Source organism: Arvicanthis niloticus, chromosome 22 (assembly GCF_011762505.2).
Source record: "Arvicanthis niloticus isolate mArvNil1 chromosome 22, mArvNil1.pat.X, whole genome shotgun sequence".
Classification (NCBI taxonomy): Eukaryota; Metazoa; Chordata; class Mammalia; order Rodentia; family Muridae; genus Arvicanthis; species Arvicanthis niloticus.
In genome coordinates this window covers 50,980,855-51,003,767 of record NC_133429.1, presented here as the reverse complement: position 1 = coordinate 51,003,767, position 22,913 = coordinate 50,980,855, and the positions used below count along the sequence as shown (strand labels likewise).

General features: G+C 34.6%; 2 protein-coding genes and 1 non-coding gene across 3 annotated transcripts; 2 read left to right on the top strand and 1 right to left on the bottom strand.

Annotated features, from left to right (window-relative positions):
- Positions 1 to 862: 862 nt before the first annotated feature.
- Positions 863 to 2,646, bottom strand: LOC143435744 (olfactory receptor 6C1-like). The gene has a single exon (XM_076919200.1). It carries the CDS (start codon positions 2,626 to 2,628, stop codon positions 1,657 to 1,659), a length of 972 nt encoding a protein of 323 aa, XP_076775315.1. The 5' UTR covers positions 2,629 to 2,646; the 3' UTR covers positions 863 to 1,656.
- A 7,862-nt stretch (positions 2,647 to 10,508) lies between these two features.
- Positions 10,509 to 10,640, top strand: LOC143436539 (small nucleolar RNA SNORA17). Its single transcript, XR_013106502.1, has one exon. It is a non-coding gene; the product is annotated as a small nucleolar RNA SNORA17 (small nucleolar RNA).
- Positions 10,641 to 14,910: 4,270 nt separating this feature from the next.
- On the top strand, positions 14,911 to 18,050 carry LOC143436412 (olfactory receptor 6C6). Its single transcript, XM_076920751.1, has 2 exons — positions 14,911 to 15,693; positions 16,580 to 18,050. Exon 2 carries the CDS (start codon positions 16,610 to 16,612, stop codon positions 17,558 to 17,560), a length of 951 nt encoding a protein of 316 aa, XP_076776866.1. The 5' UTR covers positions 14,911 to 15,693; positions 16,580 to 16,609; the 3' UTR covers positions 17,561 to 18,050.
- Positions 18,051 to 22,913: the final 4,863 nt, after the last annotated feature.

The window sequence follows — 22,913 nt, the reverse complement described above, 5'->3', positions numbered from 1 at the left end:
GTAGAGGGACTCTATATGAAAAGAAACCAAACCAAACCAATAGCCAAAACTGCAAAACAAAACAGGATAATAAATCCTCTGTGTTAGCTAGGTTTTTTTGTTGTTGTTGTTTTTTTGTTTGTTTGTTTGTTTGTTTGTTTGACACAAACAGACATACGTGGAAAAAAAAGAATTTCAACTGAGGAATTAACTTTATCAAATTAGCCTGATATTTCTGTGGGCATTTTCTTGATTACAAATGTATATAGGAGGGCCTAGTTTACCACAAGCAGTACTGTCCCTTTATAAACAGGTGGGCCTCTTTATGTTCAGATTATATATGAAGCTTTTATAGAGTGCTTGAACTATAAAATGATCCAAATCTTGCAAACTTATTTTCCCATACACTATTCTATTGTAAAATCTCTGAGTTTAGAGATGTTTGCTGCACAACAAACATGAAATGAACTAAAATTGAAGTTCCTGCTATTCCTTAATGCAACAGAAAACTTATGTAGAAAATTTCTACAGAAATAAATTTGAATTTGTAATTGTAAAAATCTCTCTCTTTCTCTCTGTGTGTATGTGTGCATGTGTGTGTGTGTGTGTGTGCGCACGCACGCATATGATGTAGAGTTTCATGCTGTAGATCAGAGTTGCCCAGAGTTGCCACTGTAACCTAGAGTCATTTCAAATTTGTAGTATGGTGATAAGGTTGGGAAACCTTATCACACACTCTCTGATATTAGAATTAAAAGTGTGAGCTGTCATACCTAGCATAAGATGAATTTTCTATGAAAAAAAGAAATATACATGCAGTATATTAAACAGTGACATTGAGAATATATAAAAATAAATAAAGAGTGGATAGAAAGTTGTATCTATGAAATAGATTTGAAAAGGAGTAATTTTAATGAACTTGTCTGTGATGTGTATGATTTTGACAGTTGGCCAGGATTAGAATATCTGGAAACCAAATCACAAAGAACTCTGGCATCCACATGTAAGTTGGAAAATAAAAAGGCAAGTGTTATCTAGAAAAAAGACTAGAAAATGTTGAGTTCCTGCATGCACAGCAAAGTCTTCTGCCAGTCCTTGACTGCTACTTATTACTAGGAGCAAAGCAAACTGAGGATGTCCATAAGTGTGGTTTAGTCTTGAAAGGCTTTCTCTATAGAGGTCAGATGGAGACCACCCTGAACAAGAAGGGGGACACTTTTGAGTACAGGTGGTAAGATAAGAGTCACCCAGCCAATGTACCACCACAGACTTTACAGGTGAATACTGTGGAGAATATAAATATCCACCATAATCTTGCCTGCTTAGGAAACATCAATAAGGTTTTTTTTCTCCTACAGCAAAAGATACCAAGTATCACAGTCTTCTTAATGAGACATCTTTACACACCTCAGAAGCCCCTCTTCCTGCAGTTGCTCACAGATTCTCATAGTTTAATTTTCTCATTTTTCTGTTTTCTAACTTTGAAAGTGTAAATTTTTCTTTTTCCTACATGTCATTTTTCTGGACCTGCTCTGAGCTTTACTCATTGCATGAGTGAAAATTATATGACTAGTTTAATAAAATGTCAGAAAAAAAAAAAACAAATGATCAAGGATGGAAAGCAATATTGATAAAAGTAGGCCATTGACATCTTCTATTTTGTTGTTTAATTGACCTTCAATGTTCCTCTCGTTCATGGGGCACATCATTTCGTTTACTTGTGAAAAGTACCATCTTCCTTGCCATGTTCATAAAGGCTTCCCTGACTTGCTGATTCCTCAGGCTATAAATGAAGGGGTTTAACATGGGGGCTACTGAGGTATTTAGTATGGCAACGCCCTTGGTCAATGATGCTCTATCTGCTGCTGAGGGTTTAATGTACATAAAAATGCAGCTGCCATAAGAGATAGAGATGACAATCATGTGGGAAGAACACGTGGAAAAGGCCTTTGACCTCTGACTAGCAGAAGGAATCTTCAAAATTGTTCTGATGATATATGCATAGGACAAAAATATTAATGCCAAAGTGAACATTAGGATAAAGACAGCACAGTAGAATCCCATTCTCTCCAGGAACCTTGTATCTGAACAGGAAAGTTGAAGCAGGGGGAAATAATCACAAGCATAGTGATCGATGATATTGGACCCACAATAATCAAGCTGTAAGACCAACATGAGTGCAGGGAAGATGACTAGAAAAGAAACCAGCCAACAAGCGAAGACTAGCATTGTGCAAACTTTCTGACTCATGATAGTCAGATAATGCAGGGGCTTGCAGATGGCAATATAACGGTCATAGGACATGGCAGCTAGAAGGTAAAATTCAATTTCTCCAAGTAGAATAATAAAAAATAACTGAACTATGCAGTTGTTGAAGGAAATGGTTTTATCCCCTGAGATAATGGCGCCCAAGAAGTTGGGTATGGTGGTAGTTGTGAAAGATACTTCTAAAACAGAGAAATTTCTGAGGAAGAAATACATGGGGGTCTGGAGGTGAGAATCCAGCAAGGTGAGAGTGATGATGGTCATGTTCACTGTGATGCTGAGTGTGTAGGTGATAAAGAGAAAGATGAAGATCACAACCTGGAGCTTTGGGTCATCTGACAATCCCAGAAGAATAAACTCTGTGGTTTCTGTATGGTTGCTCATTCTGCAGTTACTTTTAATTCCTTCTGCCAAATCTAAATACAAAAGAAAAAAAAGAATCAAGTAGAATCGAAGATTCATGAAAACTCCAAACAAGGGGCTGTCATATTGTTCAAGTAGTATGCTGTTTCCACCTGTAGGGAAAATTTTAAGCTCTTCAACACTAGTGATTCTTTAATTACCTTTTTTTTGTACAGAGAATAACTCCACATTCAAGGCAGTTTGATAAACAGTTTAATATCAAAAATATAATGCCATACCTCTCATCTCAGTGAGCAAGGATATTATGAAAAGTATTCTGTTTGGGGTTGTAGAGAGAAAAGTACTCTAAGACATTTCAGTAGTGATGTTGTCATGGTACAACTACTGTGAGAACAGAATAGAGGTTCCCCAAATAGGAACTAACTAAGGACTTAGCATATATTCCTGTGGCCCTGATCCAAGAAATATATCCAATTGTTGCTATTAAAAAGAGTGTCTTACTTTTCATAGAAAGTGAGATGACCTTGCAACTAATATACACCCATGTTAAGGATAACATGTTGACTGTGAACCACTTACTAGCCTTAAAATAGGTTAACCCCCTTTGTTCCATTTCTTTTCTTGTAAATATATAGTTTCTTCTGTAGACAAGTCAATATTGAAGGACAATTTTTAGTTTTAAGTGTTAATATATGTTAAACATTTGGGAATTATATATCATATGTATATGTGTGTATGTGTATATACATGATTGTGAGTACCTGAAGCTCAGTGTAATAGAAACCAAATCACCTTTTCTTACTCCTTTATTTCCATGATATTAACAGTAACACCTGCTGTTCACATACATAAAACCTTGTATTCATGCATGTCAATATACTTCACTTAGACTGTGCTGTCAGTTCCCACAACTCCTACATGTCTTGGTGTATTCACAGAAGGACAAGATTTCATTATCAGCACTATTTTAATATATTTTGTGCTTAATGTAATGTTGGCAAAAAGGAGAATTTGCCCAGTTAAATTTTATTTAATCACTTGTTGACATCATTCTCTATTTTTATGCTATAATGTGCATGTGCATTATCTAGGATTTTATCTTTGCATAATAATGTGTTTCCTCAATTACTTACTTTATTCAATGTCCATAAGCACTTGTTACAAAATCTCTATTTTTAATTTTTTTTCAAGTGAATTGTATATAACGGAATCTATAATATATACTTATACATACATAAGTACATACATACATACATATAATTTTAAATAAACTGAAAGATTATTTTACTTACTTTACTGTTTTTAGTATTATTATGCTTAGCAGGCCTCAGTTTATATTTGATCAAATTATATGTTAAGTTTTAAATCTTTAGCTAAAAAATACCTTGTCATCAAATAGGTAAGAATTGATTGCAATCTCTAGGTGACATTCTTGCAGTAAAATATTGATATTAGGACTCATATTTTAAATAGACACTAAGGTTAAAATAATTACAAATGACTTCATATATATAGCATTTTTATTCAAGTCCAATGTTCTCCCATGGAGTGGAATATTTTCAAAATAAAATAATTCCTTAATTTGGCATTATACCATCCTTAGGCCTATAAGAGTTGTTATGGAACTAGAAGAACTGACTTTTTAATATCTATAACTGTTTTTGAAAATAATGCTAGTAGAGAAACAAGAATTGAATTATAAGGATAGCTTCCACAGAAATGTTAGAAGAAATAATAACTAATAATTCATGTCAGTTTATTTAAGTTATATACCAATAAACTGTAGATTCTCTTATGTATACTTCATTTAAAATGAATGAATTCTCATTAAACAGCATATTTGTAGTAGTAATAATTTATTAAGGGTCTTGTTCATTTCAGTCATCAAAGGTTTGTATATTTTATTTCATTTAATCATTCTAAAACATTTGTAAAACTTTTATTCTTATTCTCAATTGGAGCACTGAGGTTCAGGTTTTGGCAATTTTCATTAATTTATACAAATGTCAAATGCCATATACCAACAAATTACCTACAATTAAAGAATATTTCTTCAAAACAGCACTAAAAGCCCATCAAATACAGAATAAGAATTGTGGAGATAATGAATCTTTGCTTTTAACCAACAGAAAATATATAAATTAGCATAAGCAGTCATGCCACATTTCAAAATATAGTTGGAGCAAATCTTAAATTTGACAAAGTTGAGCTCTGAATTGATGATTAACTTTTAGAGACTTGCACTTCCCTTTTCATAGTCAACTTACCTGTAATTACATAAGGCTTCTCAGAACAACTAGAAGAGTAGATGCATCATCCATTGCTATTTCTTTAAAAACTGCCTCCCCCAGGTAACAAGTTTGAGATTCATTGTAAATGTTTCCATCTATGTTTTCTTATGCTATCCAAAGTGAGTTTATTCCTTTGATTGCTGAGAGATAAGAAAGAGTGAAGGTGAAGAAAGAAAACATTTCAGGAGATGTTTTAAAATAATCATGATCTATTCATTATCTCATGTCACGATGAATACTTAAAGTTTTATCCATTCTCTCTGCAATTGGCTCAAGAGACCAATTCACTGAATCAAAATTGCCAGCAAGGGAATGTACACAAAACACAAGGGAATATCAACCATAATAGCATTAGTATCAAAACAAGAGAAAGAAGCTTGGGGACATCATCCAGTGAAGCAGAGAAAGATTACTCAGAAAAAAAAATGCTGATTTTTTTCATGCAGTTTAAAAATCTCCCTACCTTTAAGTTTTTGACTACATTAAAACTCCTTATACTTTATGCTTCTTTCTCTGATCATTCAATTGCTCAATGACAATGAATTAATGTTATAATTTATGTGTCAAAATAGTAGGTCCTTCCTCCTTGGGAAGACTATAATTACACTGTTAATGCCAAAGTTAGATTGTTCTTAAGGTCCAACAATATTGTTCAAGACTTTGGCAAATGCTTTCCAAAATATTAAATAGAACATGAGTAGGAATTTTGATTGGGAGGTTTTCTGCTTGCTTTTTATTTGATTTTTACATTATTTCTTTTAGTTTTTGAGATCATAATATAATTATATGATTTGCCCCCTGTACTTTCCTCCCTCCAAAACCAACCATATACCCCTGCTTGCTCTCTTTCAAATTTATGGCCTCGTTTTTCATTAGTTGTTATATATGTATAAGAATATATATGAATACATTCCTAAATACATAAATACAACCTGTTCAGTCTACATAATGCTACTAGTATGTATGTCTTCAAAGATGACTGAAAGATTCCCAAGAGAGGAGCCCCTTACTCAAGTCTCAGGATATCACGGCCACTCAATAATTCACAAGACACCAATCTAGATGCAATCAGCAAGAGATATATTTTGGGATCAACCGGCTGATGGTCAATTCATAACCCACACAGGAGCAGAGGAATTGACCATTCAGCCTGGTGAGAGGAGATCTTATATAGAGAAAAACCACAAACCAAGGGGAGTGAGGGGGTAACTAAGGAAACATAACATAAAAACAGTAGAAAGTCCCAAAAAGTCCCAACCCAAGTTATGGGGAAACATCTTATACACTCATCTTTCACAAGAATGTAACCTTGTCCTTCCCCACCCCCAGGTGGGTTCTCTTCCCTGAGGTCTGAGGAATGTTAATCAGCCTCTCCCTTCCTCTCCTGAATGTTAATCCAGCAAGTATCCTCTGACTCAGGAATAATGTACCCCTCCTGGAATGTAGAATGTAGCCGCCCCAGGCAATGAAGACCTAAAATCTCACATTTAGCTCTGCTTTCTTGGTGGAACTAGTATTTTTCATAAGTTTTCTATACCTTTCATGACCGTTTGGTTCTGGATAGATAATTGGCATGCTCTTCCCTGGGGAAGACTATTTCTCACACTCTTTTTACTTTTATTTTATTTTATTTTTTAGGTTTTACTTTCAAAAACAATTTTTATATAATATAGTCACAGAAAAGCAAGCCAGTAAATAATATCCCTCCATGGCTTCTACATAAGCTCCTACTTCCTGACCTGCCTGAGTTCCAGTCCTGACTTCTTTGGTAATGAACAGCAATATGAAAATTTAACCTGAATAAACCCTATCCTCCCCAACTTGCTTCTTGGTCATGATGTTTGTGCAGGAATAGAAATCCTAAGACAATAGTTTAATTAAAAATGAACTTTATAATATTTGCTTTGTGTTTTCATCCTTATATTTTTGAGAATTAAAGGGAACTCATGAGGAAGCTTTTTTTTTCTTTTTTGCAAAAATATAGCATTGCTTCCCTACTAGCAGACTAACTATTCAGATTTTAAAAAATGTTAGATTTACTTTATTAAAGTTATAAGGGATAAGCTAATTACTTCTATCTGTCCTGTTGTTTACTAATACCCAGTAAACAACATAATGTCTGTGGCATAAATTCTCCATCATTATGAGATATTTCTATCTGTCTATAACAGGAACTGGACATCTTGGCAAGAGGTAACTATTAAAAATGATAATGGACGTTTCTCCTCTTTCACATAATGTTTTTGATAATCAGTACTGTATTTCTTTACAGTATACATATTTGTCATTAATTTATAATCAAACATACAAGTCAAAAGCCAACTTGTTACTATTATTTGAGAAATTATTGAAATATATTAAATGTGTAACTACTAAGAATTAATGTTAAACTAATAATTAAAGGAATTCTCCAATTCTTTTGCATTAATAAAGTTTTAAATAACAGACACATGAGTTTATTCAAAACACAAAATATTCTTTCTTATAATGTATAACTATACATTAAAATGTATAATAACCATTAAAATGTAATTTTAAATTTTCCCAAAATATGAAGTCTATTTTATGACATTCTTTAGACTATTTTTGGCATTCAATTTTATCTTGCATCTATATCCTACAGAAAATTCCCTCACGTAGATTAAGCACATGCTTAACTGAAAGAAAGATCTCTAGTAGTCTCACAAAGAAGTAAAATAAATTGCTTTATATATATGAATATATGTATATGTACATATGTATATTGGCACGGTCTTACTATGTACATCTTGCTGGCTCAAACTCACTATGTAGATCAGACTAGCCTTGAACTCATGGAGATATGCCTGCCTCTCTATATAATATTTTTAATCTTTCCATATGAACAAAAATATGGCTAGGAACTGCATTATAAAACCTTCTGTCTTGAAGTACATTGCTTTTGATAATGCATATTCCATGACAGGTAAAGAAGGCATTCTTGTCAGAATGACCTAAGACAGGCTCAGTCTTGCTTACAAAATAAAAAAGGGAGAGAGGTAAAGAGCCTTTGGGGCTGCTTGGCAAGAAGCTGACATGGGCCAAGAAAATGGGCTGCTTGGCAGGAATATAACATTAGCCAAGGACAAGGAAGTAGGCTTCAAGCAGGAATATGACATTAGACTAGGACAAAGAAGTAATTTCAGGTAGGAATCTAAATCTTAGGCGATAACAAAGAAGTAATCTCAGGCAGGAATCTAAATATTAGACTAGAACAAAGAAGTAATTTCAGACAGGAATCTAAATTTTAGGCTAGAACAAGGAAGTAGGCTTCAGACATGAAAATGACCTTGGGCTAGGATAGGGAAATAGGCTCAGATACTTTGGTCATCCTGATAAGCCTTTAGAAACAATGATCATGGGAGTGTTCATGTAATTGGGTTTAATGCCTTGCTTTTTCTTTATCTATTTGTGTTTATTGTATTGCTTGTTTCTTGACTATTTGCACCTATTGTATTGCTAGACCCTCAACCTAGAACTGACCTTAACATATGCATATAATCAAATGGTATAAAAGCATAAACGAAGAGGGGGTATAGGATATGGGGTTCTAGGGAGGGGAAATGGAGAAAGGGGATAACATCTGTACTGTAAATAAATAAAATATTCAATAAAAATTATTAAAAAAATAAAACTTCTGTCTTACTGAGCCACCAACCAGGCAGCATACACTAACTGTTACACAGCCCCTGACAATTATATAGTAGAAGACTGCCTGGTCTGGCCTCAGCAAGAGAAGATGCACCTAACCCTCAAGAAACTTGAGACCCCAGGAAGTGGGGAGACCCAGTGGGGTAAGGAGGTGGTGAGGAAAACATCTTCTTGGAGATGGGGGAGGAGAAATGGGATGAGGAATGGTCAGAGGGCAACCAGGAAGGGGATAAAAACTGGAGTATAAAAAAATAAAAAAGATTAAAGATAATTAAAAAAAAAAAAACTTCTGTCTTGAATCATAGTAATTCTTTAATTTCCAGGGAAATGTGTGCAGTGAAACATTTTTAAGTTCTCTGCAGAAGGTAAAGAATAAATATGACATAAAGATAAGACAACTTTACCTTCTGTGAAATCCCTGAGAGAATAGCTTGAAGAAAGGAAGGAAGCAAGCAGAGATTAATTCAGGAGATGACATGTAGTCGTGACATACCTGTTTGGAAATCACAGCAATATAGGAAGATATAAACATTGTAAGCCAATTAGCTGATGCAATAAACACACTTTCCCTTCAGCCAAACTTAATTTTCCTAATAAACACATGGACATAATTTATTCTCAATTACCTTGCGATTGATGAAATCTGAGTGAACTATTTTCAGAATAGTATACTATTCTGCAAAGTATGCTTTGTTGAGAGTATTATCTTATATTTTATTCATCTGTTCATCTCAAGGGCACAGAGAAGATGAACAATTAAATGAAAACATGTTAATATTTCTACATATCAGCACACTTTATTTGCATCTGGTAAGAGTATAACATGTTGTTGCATCCATATGGAAATCAATATGGAGGTTTCTTAAAAAAACTAAAATTAAAACTAGCACATGACTCAACCATACAATTCCTGGGCACATACAAAGAACTCTAAATACTACTACAGAGATACCTGAGCATGCATGTTATTTTTGCTCAATTCACAATACCAAGAAAACGGAACCAGCTTTGTTGTTCAGCAAGAGATAAATGTATGGTACACTCACAAAATGGAATTGTATTTAACCATAAATAAAGAATTAAATAGTAGAATTTGTAGGAAAATAACTTGATCTGGAAATTATTATTATTATGTTAAATAAAGTAACTCAGGCTCAGAATAAAAGCAAAAATTAAATGCTCTCAGGTATATCCTATTTTAATTATTATATGTGTAGATGTCTAAGGCACATATATATATGCATGTGTATATTCATATGTAGCTGTGAATGTGAATCTACACCATATAATTAGAAAAGTACCACAAGAGGTGAGAAAAAGATGTTTTAAAGACACAGAAGATGAAAGAATATATGTGACATAAAAGCAAAAGAGACCTAGTAAGAAAGGAAAGTTAGAGGTTGGGGTTGGTTAGGAGAGAAGTAGGGAGAAAGATAAAAATGCAAATTATGTATGAAAATACCACAATGAAATCAATTACTGGTGTTCTAATTTTAAAAATAAACATCAAATAGGATGTTAATTTAAAAATTAAAATTCAAACTAACATATTTATGAGATATAAGTGTATATACAATAATATACAGTAGTATAATGGGACATAGAGAATGGTCATTATAGTTCCCATTTGATTCCTATTCTCTTTATATTTTAAATTTGCCATTTTAATACTCTATAACATGGCCTATATGGCCTATATGACACTTTGTCTATATTTTTACTAATATATATATATATATATAGAGAGAGAGAGAGAGAGATGATAGATAGATTAGATAGATAGATAGATAGATGATAGATATAGATAGATGATAGATATATGGATAAATGTATATATGTATATATACATATATAACAAATTTTATTATATATATATTACATGTGTGTGTTCCTCACACATTAAGAGCTTAGTTATATGTTTTAATTTTTTTATATTTTCTGTCTGCCCCTATAAGTGTTGTAAGTGTGGCCACTGTGTCACATGTACATCAGTAGGTGGCAGAGAGGAGAGAGGCTATTTCTACACTCAGTGTTCTTGTCTAGGAACATCTAAGTGATTAATAGCTTAACACCCCCTAAAAAACAAAGGGAGCCTGAGACAACTAGCAGTCTAGCACTAGGGGCCTTGGATAGAGGGCTAGCCTGAGATGACCACCAGGCAGGCCCTGAAAGCTCCCAGGACCAGGAGCAAGCTGCAGACTAGGAGAATCCCACCTGAGATTGAGAGCTACAGATGGGAGTGAGCCCAAGAGAGAGGACTCTCACATGGGGTCACTTGAGCAGACCAGGTGAGGAGTGAGCCTGAGATGACCACCAGTTGGCCACTATAAAGAGTGTGACAGCAGACTGGTCAGTCCCAGATGAACCTCTAAAAAAAACACTGCTTTAATTGGATTATTTTCAATGCCTTTAAGGAAATATAATGTTATTTGTATGTATGGTTTCAGGGCTGACCACTTGGTATTGGCAGTGAATTTAGATGGAAATCAAGGTTGGGAGGACCTAGGAAAAATTGTAGGAGGGGGAACCATAATAAAAATATGTTTATGAAAAAAATCTATTTTCAATAGAAGAAATTTTAAATTTTTTTATTGTTTCATATAAAAGTACTATGTTTACATCATTTTCAGCTTTTAAACTGTCTTAGGATGTTGTGAGCTGCACTCCACGCTTGGCGGCCCCACACTTTGGGAGCCACTAATGTTGGGGACCGCACTCTGCCTCAACGCTTTGGGGATAAGTGCTGTGGTCAAGAGAGAGAGTGGGGATGGAGAGGCAAGAGACGCGAAGAATGGAGACAAGACAGGGTATATGGTTAGGTCTTAAGTCTCATCCCGTCTCCTTTATTGAAAGGAAATCTGGGGTATTTATAAGCACAAGCAGGGGAATACAGGTGAAAACATTTTACCACGTGCACCATGCAGCTGGGGTCACTAAACAGCAAAACAAGCTATGTGGGATAAACAATATATTTATCAGAGTGTGCTTCAGCTGTTGTAGCCTTCTGAAAAACAAGTCTCTCATCAGGGTATATGGTTCCAGTTGGCTGCAAAGTTGATCTAGCCGCTTTCTGCTAAAGTCGGCTCCCAACATTAGGGAAATCAATTTTGCAACTTCTTTTTGTAATAGAGATTTTAGAGGGACATTGGAGTCAAAACCAGGATGTTTTTATCCACTATCACCATCCTGATTTGAAATTGATCTGTTATATAAAAAGAATATATAGTTATATATCCTTTATAGTTCTTTCTAGCATCAGACCTAAGAAATTTTTACATCAGATAAAGGAAGAAAAAAAAAGAAAAGCTAGATAAAAGTATTAAACATGCCTGCAGGCAGAGGAACCTAAGACTGAGAAGAGCACATTCAAGCTTCCTGCAATATTCAGCCACTGATGTCCCAGTTCCCTGCAGCTCCTGTGTTTTTAGTATGGGTGATTCACTGTTTGGAAAACAACGTGGTGTGTTCCCCAAAAACAGTACCCACAAATCAAATTTATATTTTCACCCCTTCTCTTATTCTGTACTTCTCAACCACTATGTTTCAAATGTACCGGTACCATGTCATTAAACAATTGTAGGTGCTATGGAAACACTCAACAGCTATTATGTAATTTAATGTGTTTTTAGTTGCATTTTTTTTTCATTCTTATTAGTTCTTTGAGGATTACACGCCATGTGTTTTGATTATATTCACTCCTTTCTGACTCCTCCCAGATTCATTCCTTCTTACACACACACATGCATACACACACGCACACATATGCATAAATGCATACACACATGCACTCACATATACACACATATACACATGCACACATATGCACACACACATATACACATACATATACAAACATGCACATACGTATACATACACACATACACACACGCACACATACACACACATACACATATACATACACACACACACACATGCACATTCACATACACACACGCCACATCTTTGTGTCCTCTTTTTTATTTTTGTACTGAACATGTGCTTAGTTGTATGGCCTTCTCTCTAGGGTGACCAATACACCAGGAGCCATATCTTTATATTATTTCCTTGTAGTCAGCCAATGCCTCTGGCTCTTACAATCTTTCCTCCCTGTCTTTCACAATGATCTCTGAGCCTTGGAAGGATAGTATGTCATACAGATTGTCTGTTTAAGAATAAACATTTGGCAGTCTCCTATTATCTGCACCTTGACCAGTGTGGGTCTCTGTGTTTCTCACTATCTCTTGTAAAATGAAATTTCTTTGATGATAATTATCAAGTCACGAGTCTATACTTATTATAATCTCACTAGGAGTAAATTTGCTTGCTATGTTCATTTACCAGAACCATAGTTGTCAGTTCTTCCCCGAGACCTAACTATAGATTCTTGACAATGAAAGTGGTACCAGGTATAGTTTTCAACTTGTGGAGCAAGATTTAAATCCAGTCAGAAAGAGTTTGATTATTTCCATGACATTTATGATACTGTAGCATAAATGAACATGTCTTGCCAAGGCAGCAATTGTTATAGCTCACGAGGTTTATGGCTAGGTAGGACTGGTAATTAATTTGCCCTCCAGTAGTGTGACTAGAACAGTACTGAAAGTTATCCAATGGGTATGAAGCTTACAGGTGAGAATAAATTTGACTTCTTTACATTTTATGACTCAAACATGTCGTGTTTACAGCAATATGGATTACAGCTGTGTAAGACACAGATGATGAACACTAGGACGATATAGCAGGCAAAGATGATACACAGTAGGGCAACTGTGTAAGGCACAGATGATGCACACTAGGACAGTTGTGTAAGGCGCAGATGATACACAGTAGGACAGTTGTTTAAGGCATGGATAATGCACAGCTGCATAAGACAGATGATGCACACGAGGGTGTTTTAGGAAATTTTATGACAGCCAGTGTCTGTAAATGTTAAAACATCATTTAAGGAATGAGCAAAGGTGTTCTTTAAGAGAGTAGAGAAAGCCACATCTTGGTTAAATGAGCACCCCAGTGTTAGAAGTATCTTGTCCCCTGTAAGTCATTGGCAAAAAGGTCCCTTGAGCATCCCTGACATGATAAAGACTAGTGTCATTTTTGTTGGTTGCATGTTAGAACTAAATTGTAAGATCTATTGCTCAAGACAAAGCACAGTTTGATTTCAGAAAGTAAAGAAATTAAGATGACGTGGCCCAGAAATATTTCCTCCCATGTTGGACATTTTTCATAATGATGGAAGGAACTGTGCAAGCTGTTAGGAAGAATCATAACCCACATATCTAGTCAGCTATTGACCCTGTATGCTATATTGTAGAGATTCCGAGAAAGGTATACTAGCTATAGCAATATTGGCATAGACAAAATCTCATGGTGGATGGAGTCATAAGCACCAGTGGAGAAATAATTGCTATTGGTTTGTTAAATTAATGTAATGCATCTATCACACTACTTTCTGAATATTTATGTTTTTGCACATTGATTATTCCTTCTGCTAACCTTGGTGTTGAAAAGGGTGGATATACAGAAAGAAAAAAGTTAATATATACTTGGTTTAAACCACAACAAAAAAATCAACTTTAAGTGAATCATATAATTATAATACCTGATATTTTTAAAGTCTTGGGAAAAAACTTGGAGGTCAATTTGACATTGGTCTTTTTTTATTTAAAATTTTTCTTTTATTTTCCATGTATGGGTATTTTCCTTACATGTATGTCTCTAGACTACATGTATATAGTACTTGTAGAGACCAGAAGAAGGTATTGTGCTTCTTGGGAGGCGAGTTACATATTATTGTGATATTATATGGGTGTTAAGATTCAATTCCAAGTCCTCTGGAAGAACAGCCAGTATGCTTAATCATAGAGCCATCTTTCTAGTCTCAATGACATTGTTCTTAATGATGATTTGAAAAATATGATACAGGAACAAAAACAGAAATAAGATTATACCAAAGTAAAAAATGAAACAAAACTAAACAAAACCTCAAAGAATTAAAAGGTAGTCTATAGAAGCATAGAATGTGTTTTTATAAACCATAAAACCCAACAGGGTGATAATTTTGAAAATACATAGCAACTACAATAAATAAACTGCTGATGCTTCTAATAAACATTTTACTGACTTTTCTAAGTCATTTATGACACTCCTCTGGGATGCTTTTTCTAAAGCTTTGATACACACCATGGTAACTTTTATTACAAGTAATGAGTAATTTTTAACAGTGATCCCCAGAGAAGAGTCTGCTGCCACAATTTCTGTAGGCTCCCCCTGGAGTGAGAAGCAGCGGAACTAGAGCATTTATAAGTGTATGCCTGGCTATGAGGCATCTCTTTGATCTAAGACTTGTGCATATTTCAGCAATGAGTTAATATTCTTATTAATTCTGATTTTTACTTCATCTTTAAGAATGACTTCTAATTGGAGGATTGTAGTGTCAGCAATCTCAGTGCTAAGAACTAAATTTTACAAAATTCAGCCTATCCGATGGCACATGTTAAAATTATCATCATAATCTCAAGATTCCACAGTAAATGTGAATTTGAAGGAATGTGGAAATTATTGAAGTATACTATGTATTGTGTTTTTTTTTTACAAAAACATTAGTAATGACTATTTCTACTAAATAGTAAAAAAAATGATCACTCAAACAATTGAAATTATCTCTAACAAAGCAGAATGGTTAATTAATACAAAAACGTGAATCCATTTTGATTTTAAATCAACTTTATAATGAAACTTTATAATGTAAAATGTCCATGCTAATTTTACACTAACTTTATAATATGAAACTAAGGCAAATGCACAGTAAGTCCAATTAAGGAAATTGTGTTTGGAAAACTGAATTTTTATTTTATAAAATGTTCTAAGTGGTAGATATTTTGAGGTTGTATTTTAACTAATGTTTTATTATATTTATACTATTACATCTACCTTTGTTTCTCCTTAACTGTTTTTATAAAGTGGTATGAAAATGCTATAATAAGAAATTCTTGTGATTTTGTGATACCATAATTCTAAGTCTGCTAAACCTACATTATTCAGAAATGACTAATATCTAGCCATCTTCTCAAGTATGAGCACTATGGATAACAGAAAAGTGGTAAATATGTTCACTTGAAGAAAGCATGTAAGTACTTAGTAACTAAAGCCTGAACATCTTAACATGTCAATCTTAAAAATATTCACTAATACTGATTTTTCTAAAACTCTATTCTGTTTGTACATCATTGGTTTTCTCCCCAAATTGGTTTATAAAACAGCATATAAAAAGGAAAAGAATATTAATAAGATAAATGAAAAAGGAATAAACATAAGAAAGAAGACACACTGGTAAACTCCTTTAAAGGGAAGAGAGCACCAACTGGCTATTCCACTGTCAGCCCTGAAACCATACACAAGTAGCACGGTACAGACTGAGCAGGTTGTACTTAGAATGTATTTCAGGGGGAAAAGGATGTAAATCTGAAAGAGAACAAAAGAAAGGAGTTGGTAAAGTTGAAAGAGGGGAAAGGGAAGGAGGAAATACTATAATTAAACTCAATTTCAAAAAAAAAAAATTGTTTTCAAGTCCACAATAAACAAGAACCAGGAGCACAGTAGTCCAGACTACTTCAGAGTCTCAAGAAGGGGGATCAGAAGCTTCTGGCCTGTGTGATTGTAGAGGCCATTTGATAGTGAATGTGTTCATTTGCATTTACAAATTAATGAAAAATAGGATTCTAGGGGCTTGGGGGGATGGGAGAGGGGCAAATTATAGGAAGAATGTTGAGAAAAACCAGACTAGGACAAGTTTATAATTAACCTATGGTATATAATTATGTGTCATTTGAAATTTCAGCCTATAAAACATTTAAAAACTGATTTTACATTTTCCCCAAAGGGGTGAATAATAACATAAAATTAATTTTCAAATGTTTTCTAGCCTAAATTTCAGGGGATCAGAAGGGGACAGCATTAGGGTGTAAATAACAAAATGGAACAATTCTAATGCACATAAAATATTTTGCTTTTAGTTTCCTATGTTTCTTTGCTAAGGCTCACAGATGAAGATGAAAAATCAGTCAATGGACCTTGACTTCATTCTTTTAGGATTGACAGATGACCCACAATTGCAAATTGTGGTTTTCCTGTTTCTCTTTCTCAATTACATGATGAGCCTGGTGGGAAACTTAATCATTGTGCTCCTCACCCTGCTGGACCCTCGCCTCAAAACTCCGATGTATTTCTTTCTTCGTAATTTCTCCTTTTTGGAAATCATGTTCACAACAGTGTGCATTCCCAGATTCTTGACAACCATTGTGACTGGAGACAAAACTATTTCCTATAATAATTGTGCATCTCAGTTGTTTTTCATTCTTTTGCTGGGAGTCACAGAATTTTATCTCCTGGCTGCCATGTCCTATGACCGATATGTTGCCATCTGCAGACCACTACACTACCCTATCATTATGAACAGCAAAGTTTGCTACCAACTCGTCCTCAGCTCCTGGGTGACTGGGTTCTTGATCATTTTTCCCCCATTGGCCATGGGTCTGAAGCTGGATTTCTGTGATTCCAGGATAATTGATCATTTTATGTGTGAAACTTCTCCTATTTTACAGATCTCCTGCACAGACACTCATGTCCTAGAAATGATGTCTTTTGTCTTAGCAGTGGTGACTCTTGTAGTCACACTGGTACTAGTGAGTCTCTCTTACTCTTTCATCATTAAAACTATTATGAATTTCCCTTCTGCACAGCAAAGAACCAAGGCCTTCTCCACCTGCACTTCCCACATGATTGTTGTCTCCATAACGTATGGAAGTTGCATCTTCATGTATATTAAACCATCTGCAAGGGAGAGAGTGACTGTGTCTAAAGGTGTAGCTTTGCTGTATACTTCAATAGCCCCTCTCCTGAACCCCTTCATTTATACACTAAGAAACCAGCAAGTCAAAGAAGTCTTCTGGGACGTATTACAAAAGACTTTACGCTTTTCAAAACACAAAGTTTAAAATAGTTTTCAAAACACAAAGCTTAAAACAGATGGATAACTTTTTGTGAAATTTCAAGAAAAAAAATTTTTCACGAGAACATAATCATGCTGAGGTTACAAAAAACATACAAATATATCAACCATTAATTTTTTTTAAAAAAATGTGAATTTGAAAGAGAGCAAGGACAGGTATATCCTTGGAAGAAGGGAAAGGAGGAGAGAAATGCAGTTATAAACCATACATTTAAAAATGAAACTCTAGTTCATCTATTTTTATGATTGTTTTCCATGCCAGCAGTTATTTCATATACAGGATGTTTTTCTAAAGAACCCTGTAACTCCGTTCTACTTACATTCTACTTTCACATGATAGGCTGCACTTTGCAATAACTAACTTCCTCTAATACCTTTGTAAAAGTACCTCTATGGGTGGGTATATGTTATTGCTTATTACATACCCATTTGCATAAATCATTACATTGAATAAAATAAACTTTGTAGAGTAACAATTTTCTGTGTATTATTTGTTATTTGACTGAACATCAATGCAATATATATATATATATCATTCTACCCATTGGGAGAAACTCATTACTTTCATCTCAGTAGTCTTTAATAAAGACACAAACATTTACACCAAATATTGTTATATTGTGCTAAATTATAAATATATTAAAAGTCCCAAACATGTTGTGGGGCAGATGGGTGACTTTTGTGGAATTTCAAAACAAAAAAAATTCTTTCAAGATGTCAGGAGCCATCATAGAACAAGCTAATAACTAGTAGGTGATCTTCCTGAGATGGTCTGCTTCGGATTATAATAAACCACAACAAATTTTCTCCCATAGACAAGGCTGAGGAGAAAAATCATTTTAGTAAAGATTCTTGCTACTAATATGCTTTTACTGTTATTATTAAACATATATAACAATCACTAGGTATTAGCCTCCCCTTTTTCTTAGAGAACTTTCATAGGTAACTTTTACAACTTAGAAATAAATGCTAAATTCACTTTTCAATATCCCTTTTCCTTCCTGTAACTAGAAGACTGAAAGTTAGAGCCATTCATTTCCTGCTAATATAGAACAAAAGCTACATTACTCAATTTCCCATGGTTAGGCTACATAAGCCAGTGGCTTTTAACCCTCAGAATGAGATCTCTGCAGATCTACAACGTACTGTCTTGTAGTGATGCAATATAGATGAAGAGATGACTTCGCTATTCTTTATGCTGATCCTATAATAATGGCTAATATTATCAGTATTTATTAAACTCTTTTATAGTAGAACTGCTATTGTGTCCCTTCTGATAGTCAAAACTGCTATGAAAACTCTACCAATCTCCCATGTGTCACTAGTTAATTGCTTCTGCTAGTAAGCAGACTTTCTACTATCCAAAGCACATTCCAAGAGATTGTAAAACCATTAACGTTGGTCATAAAAAGGGAACTAAAGATTTATTATAGGTGCTAGGACAAAAGATAAAAGATTGACTGGGTTTACAAAACTTCACTAATAACTTAGTCACGGTTTTTAACTCTTGATGAACCTGTGGAGCTATGACAGGTGATTAAATTTAGCTAGATAATTACTCCTAATGGATATTCATGTAAACATTCTCTGTTGTAAACTTCTATTTCAATTTATGATTTGATTTTATGTGTAAACTTGTGATGAACTTTTTACCATGAAATTATGTATTCTAAAAGATGTATAAATGCTGAGGACAAAGAGAGGAGCTTGTGAATATCCCTTGGCCCTCTTAGGATCTTTCCATTTTTCCCCTTTTTCTTAGAGAACTTTCATAGGTAACTTTTACAACTTAGAAATAAATGCTAAATTCACTTTTCAATATCCCTTTTCCTTCCTGTAACTAGAAGACTGAAAGTTAGATCCATTCATTTCCTGCTAATATAGAACAAAAGCTACATTACTCAATTTCCCATGGTTAGGCTACATAAGCCAGTGGCTTTTAACCCTCAGAATGAGCAAAGAAAATTTTTAAGGACTTTTTAGAAATCATCACCAGCATTCAGTGTAGTTTTTTTTCATTTTTTATTGGATATTTTATTTACACTTCAGATGCCATCCCCTTTCCCCATTCCCCCACCCCTTAGAAAACCCCTATCCCATGCCCCCTTTTCCTTTTTGCACTTATACATTTTTTTAAAAATGTTAATCAAAGGCTTTATAAGTTTGGTAATGCTCAATCAGAGGTGTAACACACTACCCAACCTAGATATATCAACTATCTTTGATTGGTGGAGATACGTGAACATCTGCCTCCCTGTCTCACTCCTCTTTCTCTCTCTCATCACCTAGCTTCTCCTCTCCTTCTTCTCCTCCTCTCCTTACTCCTTCTCTTCCTCTCAGCACTCCTCCCACCTTAGCTCCTCCTACATATCACCCTTCCTGTTAAAATAAAACTTTTCTCTGAAAATACAATTAGAGCATAATTATGCTAATTTGTACCAGTGAGGTACAAGATAGTCCTAATACCCAGTCCATCATTTTGTTGACTAACCAGCACCTCTGTCATCTCCCCTAAAACACTTAGTTCTGAACCTGGCTTTTTCCTTGGCTTTAGAATGAATGTCAGCTGAAGACTATCCACTCAAATCTTTTCTCTCAAGGTAAATAGCCAGGATTGACTATGAGGCTATAAGTTTTCAACCCCGTCAGAGATCCAGAATGACTGAGTTAACTATAATTGTGGGAAGCACAAAGCATAGCTTCTAAAACTTAGCCAATTTATAGACACCTCTGAACACCTGGACACTCCCTATACAAAATGTTGGAGCATCTGTTCTTCTGCCTTCTGGCCCAGAGTCATCTGACAGACCTTAGTAATGCAGAATTATTAAGGGCTGATTACTCTGCCTAGGCAGATTTAATCAGTCGACTATTCTGCAAGTGTGTCCTTTTCTGGACAGTAATTTGTCTGTAGATGGAAAGAGGCAATTCTTGTCTAGTGGCTGTCTCACCACAACTGGAGTAACTCCAAAGATGCTCAATTTCTTCTTAGAATTCAATACAGGAAGCTGTCAGGAGCAGACAGGTCTCTAATCAAAATGAACATTAATACAGAAATGTTTGTCATGTCAATTCTAAGGATTTCTGATGTTTTGAAAACCAACTATCCATGTAAGGTAATCTGGACTGTTGCCTGTTAACTCCACTCAGCTATTTCTAAATAAAACCTAGAGAACACCCTTATAATAAACTCCTAGCCATGAATTTGCTATAGTCCCTTAACTCACAGGCTAACCATCTCAAATCTGTTAAAAAAGTTAAAGAAGGACTGGGTCTAAGCCTTGTATTCCTAAATGTGTTATACTGGTACATTGCCTATGAGAGTAACAATATTCATCTCACTTTTATATCAATAAGAAGCTCATACCAATGAAAACCTTAAAATTTGTAATCAAAGTAAAATGGTGCCATTTAAGAATTTATATCTTCATTGTGATAATAATTGTACAGATTTCTACTAATAGGTTATGGCTATGCAATAAATCCTAACTAATCTTCTCTATTCCCACAAACCACTACTTTTCCCAAGCTGGGCATACCTGCTCAAACCTCTGAAGTCCTGGAATTCCATCTGGATGCAGTGAAGACACAGCATCAGAGGCTTATTAACTTGTTCTTCCCCCTACTCCTCTTCTAATATCTCAACGCCCATATTCAGCTCGAAGAAGCTAATGAAGAGTCAGCGCCCCGATTCCCTGGGCTTGGGGACTAAGGTGGTAAATGTTGGGCTGTCTTTCTAGGGAAAAGTAGCATTCAGTGTATTAACTACAAGAATGTAGTTAATGTAGAGCAAGAATGTCCAGAGACCATCAGTCTTTAAAGCCAGATCAGAGTCCTACTTTGTGTCTCATTTTAACCTGCTCCAGGCAGGAAGGCTCACAGCATCAAAAGAACACAATCATGCTGGAAAAACAAAAACATAGCAGTATATCAAGAATTAATGTAAAAAAAAAAGGATGTGAATTTGAAAGAGAGCAAGGACAGGGCCGGTATATGAGAAGGCCTGGAAGGAGGAAAAGAGGAGAGAGGGGCAATTATAATTTCAAAATATAAAAAAATTAAAAATATACATTAAATGGAAGAAGACAAAAGTGTAAGCATGTACAAATTCTACAAGGGTGCTAAATATATACATTTAAAGTGAGCATAATAAACAGTTAAGAAGGCCTTTAAGAACTTATCTCAAGAGAAGTCAGGATGATTTAGTGATAAAAACACTTTCTATGCCAGGATAAACACTTAACCAGACACTCAGTACAGGTTAGACAAGTATTTCTGCATACCTTCTCCGTGTATTACATAGGAGAAATGCAGCCCACAGAGTTGTTTAGTGAGTATTTTCTATTTTGACTATGGACCTCTCAGTAAAGATAACACCTGAACATCTAAAGACACACAGATGCCTGTCTCACCGCTCCCTTAATGTGATAACAAATGTGAAAGCAACAAGTCAGGAGAGAGGTGGACAGATCAAAACATGGCAGGATCAGTTATTCAGAAAAGAGTATGAACTTGAACCTATCATGTCAATAATGTCTACATATACTTCTAAAAGAATTTGCAGAAAAAAGTTAAAATATTCTTGATTTGCTTTTAATTGGTGAACTGTATTGCATATGGTTTCGGTACAAATGTGATATTAAATACTCACACATATTGTCAAATAATCAAATCATGTATCTATTACCTCACACATTTTTTTTATTTCTTTGTGACATTCCAAGATCTCATTTCTAATTTTTCTTGGTTGAGATGTCTGGGACATAATCAATCAATATATTTATATTTTATGTGTACCTTGTGTTTTGAAGCATATTCTGTATCTAGTTTTTGCAATTAGAGAAGCCATTGAAAGTGTGTGCAAAATGAACACTTCAGCATTAACCTTTTAATCTAGAGATTTATTCTGTTTTATATGTATATGGAAGCAATTTATAAAGCATAAAATATTCAAAATTTTCCACATATTTTCTTTTATGTGGTATCCCAGAAAAGTACTTGAAATTGAAATACAATTTTTTTTCATAATGAAATGGTTTTTTTGGGGGGGTTGGTTGGTTGGTTTTGGATATTTTATTTATGTACATTTCAGATGTCATCCCCTTTCCCCATTGCCCCTCCCCAGAAACCCCCATCCAATCCCCCCTCAACCTTTTTGATTTTATACCATTTTAATTACATGCAAGTATGGTCAGTTCTAGGTTGAGGAACTAACAATACAATAGATGCAAATAGTCAAGGAACAAGCAAGACAATAAACACAAATAGTCAAAGAACAAGCAAAGCAATAAACAAAGTCTGTGAACACTCCCAAGATCACTGTTTCTAAAAACTTGACC

Excerpts from the sequence above, each read along its gene's own strand:
- LOC143435744 (XM_076919200.1), bottom strand. The coding sequence starts at position 2,628 with ATGAGCAACCATACAGAAACCACAGAGTTTATTCTTCTGGGATTGTCA.
- LOC143436412 (XM_076920751.1), top strand. The coding sequence starts at position 16,610 with ATGAAGATGAAAAATCAGTCAATGGACCTTGACTTCATTCTTTTAGGA.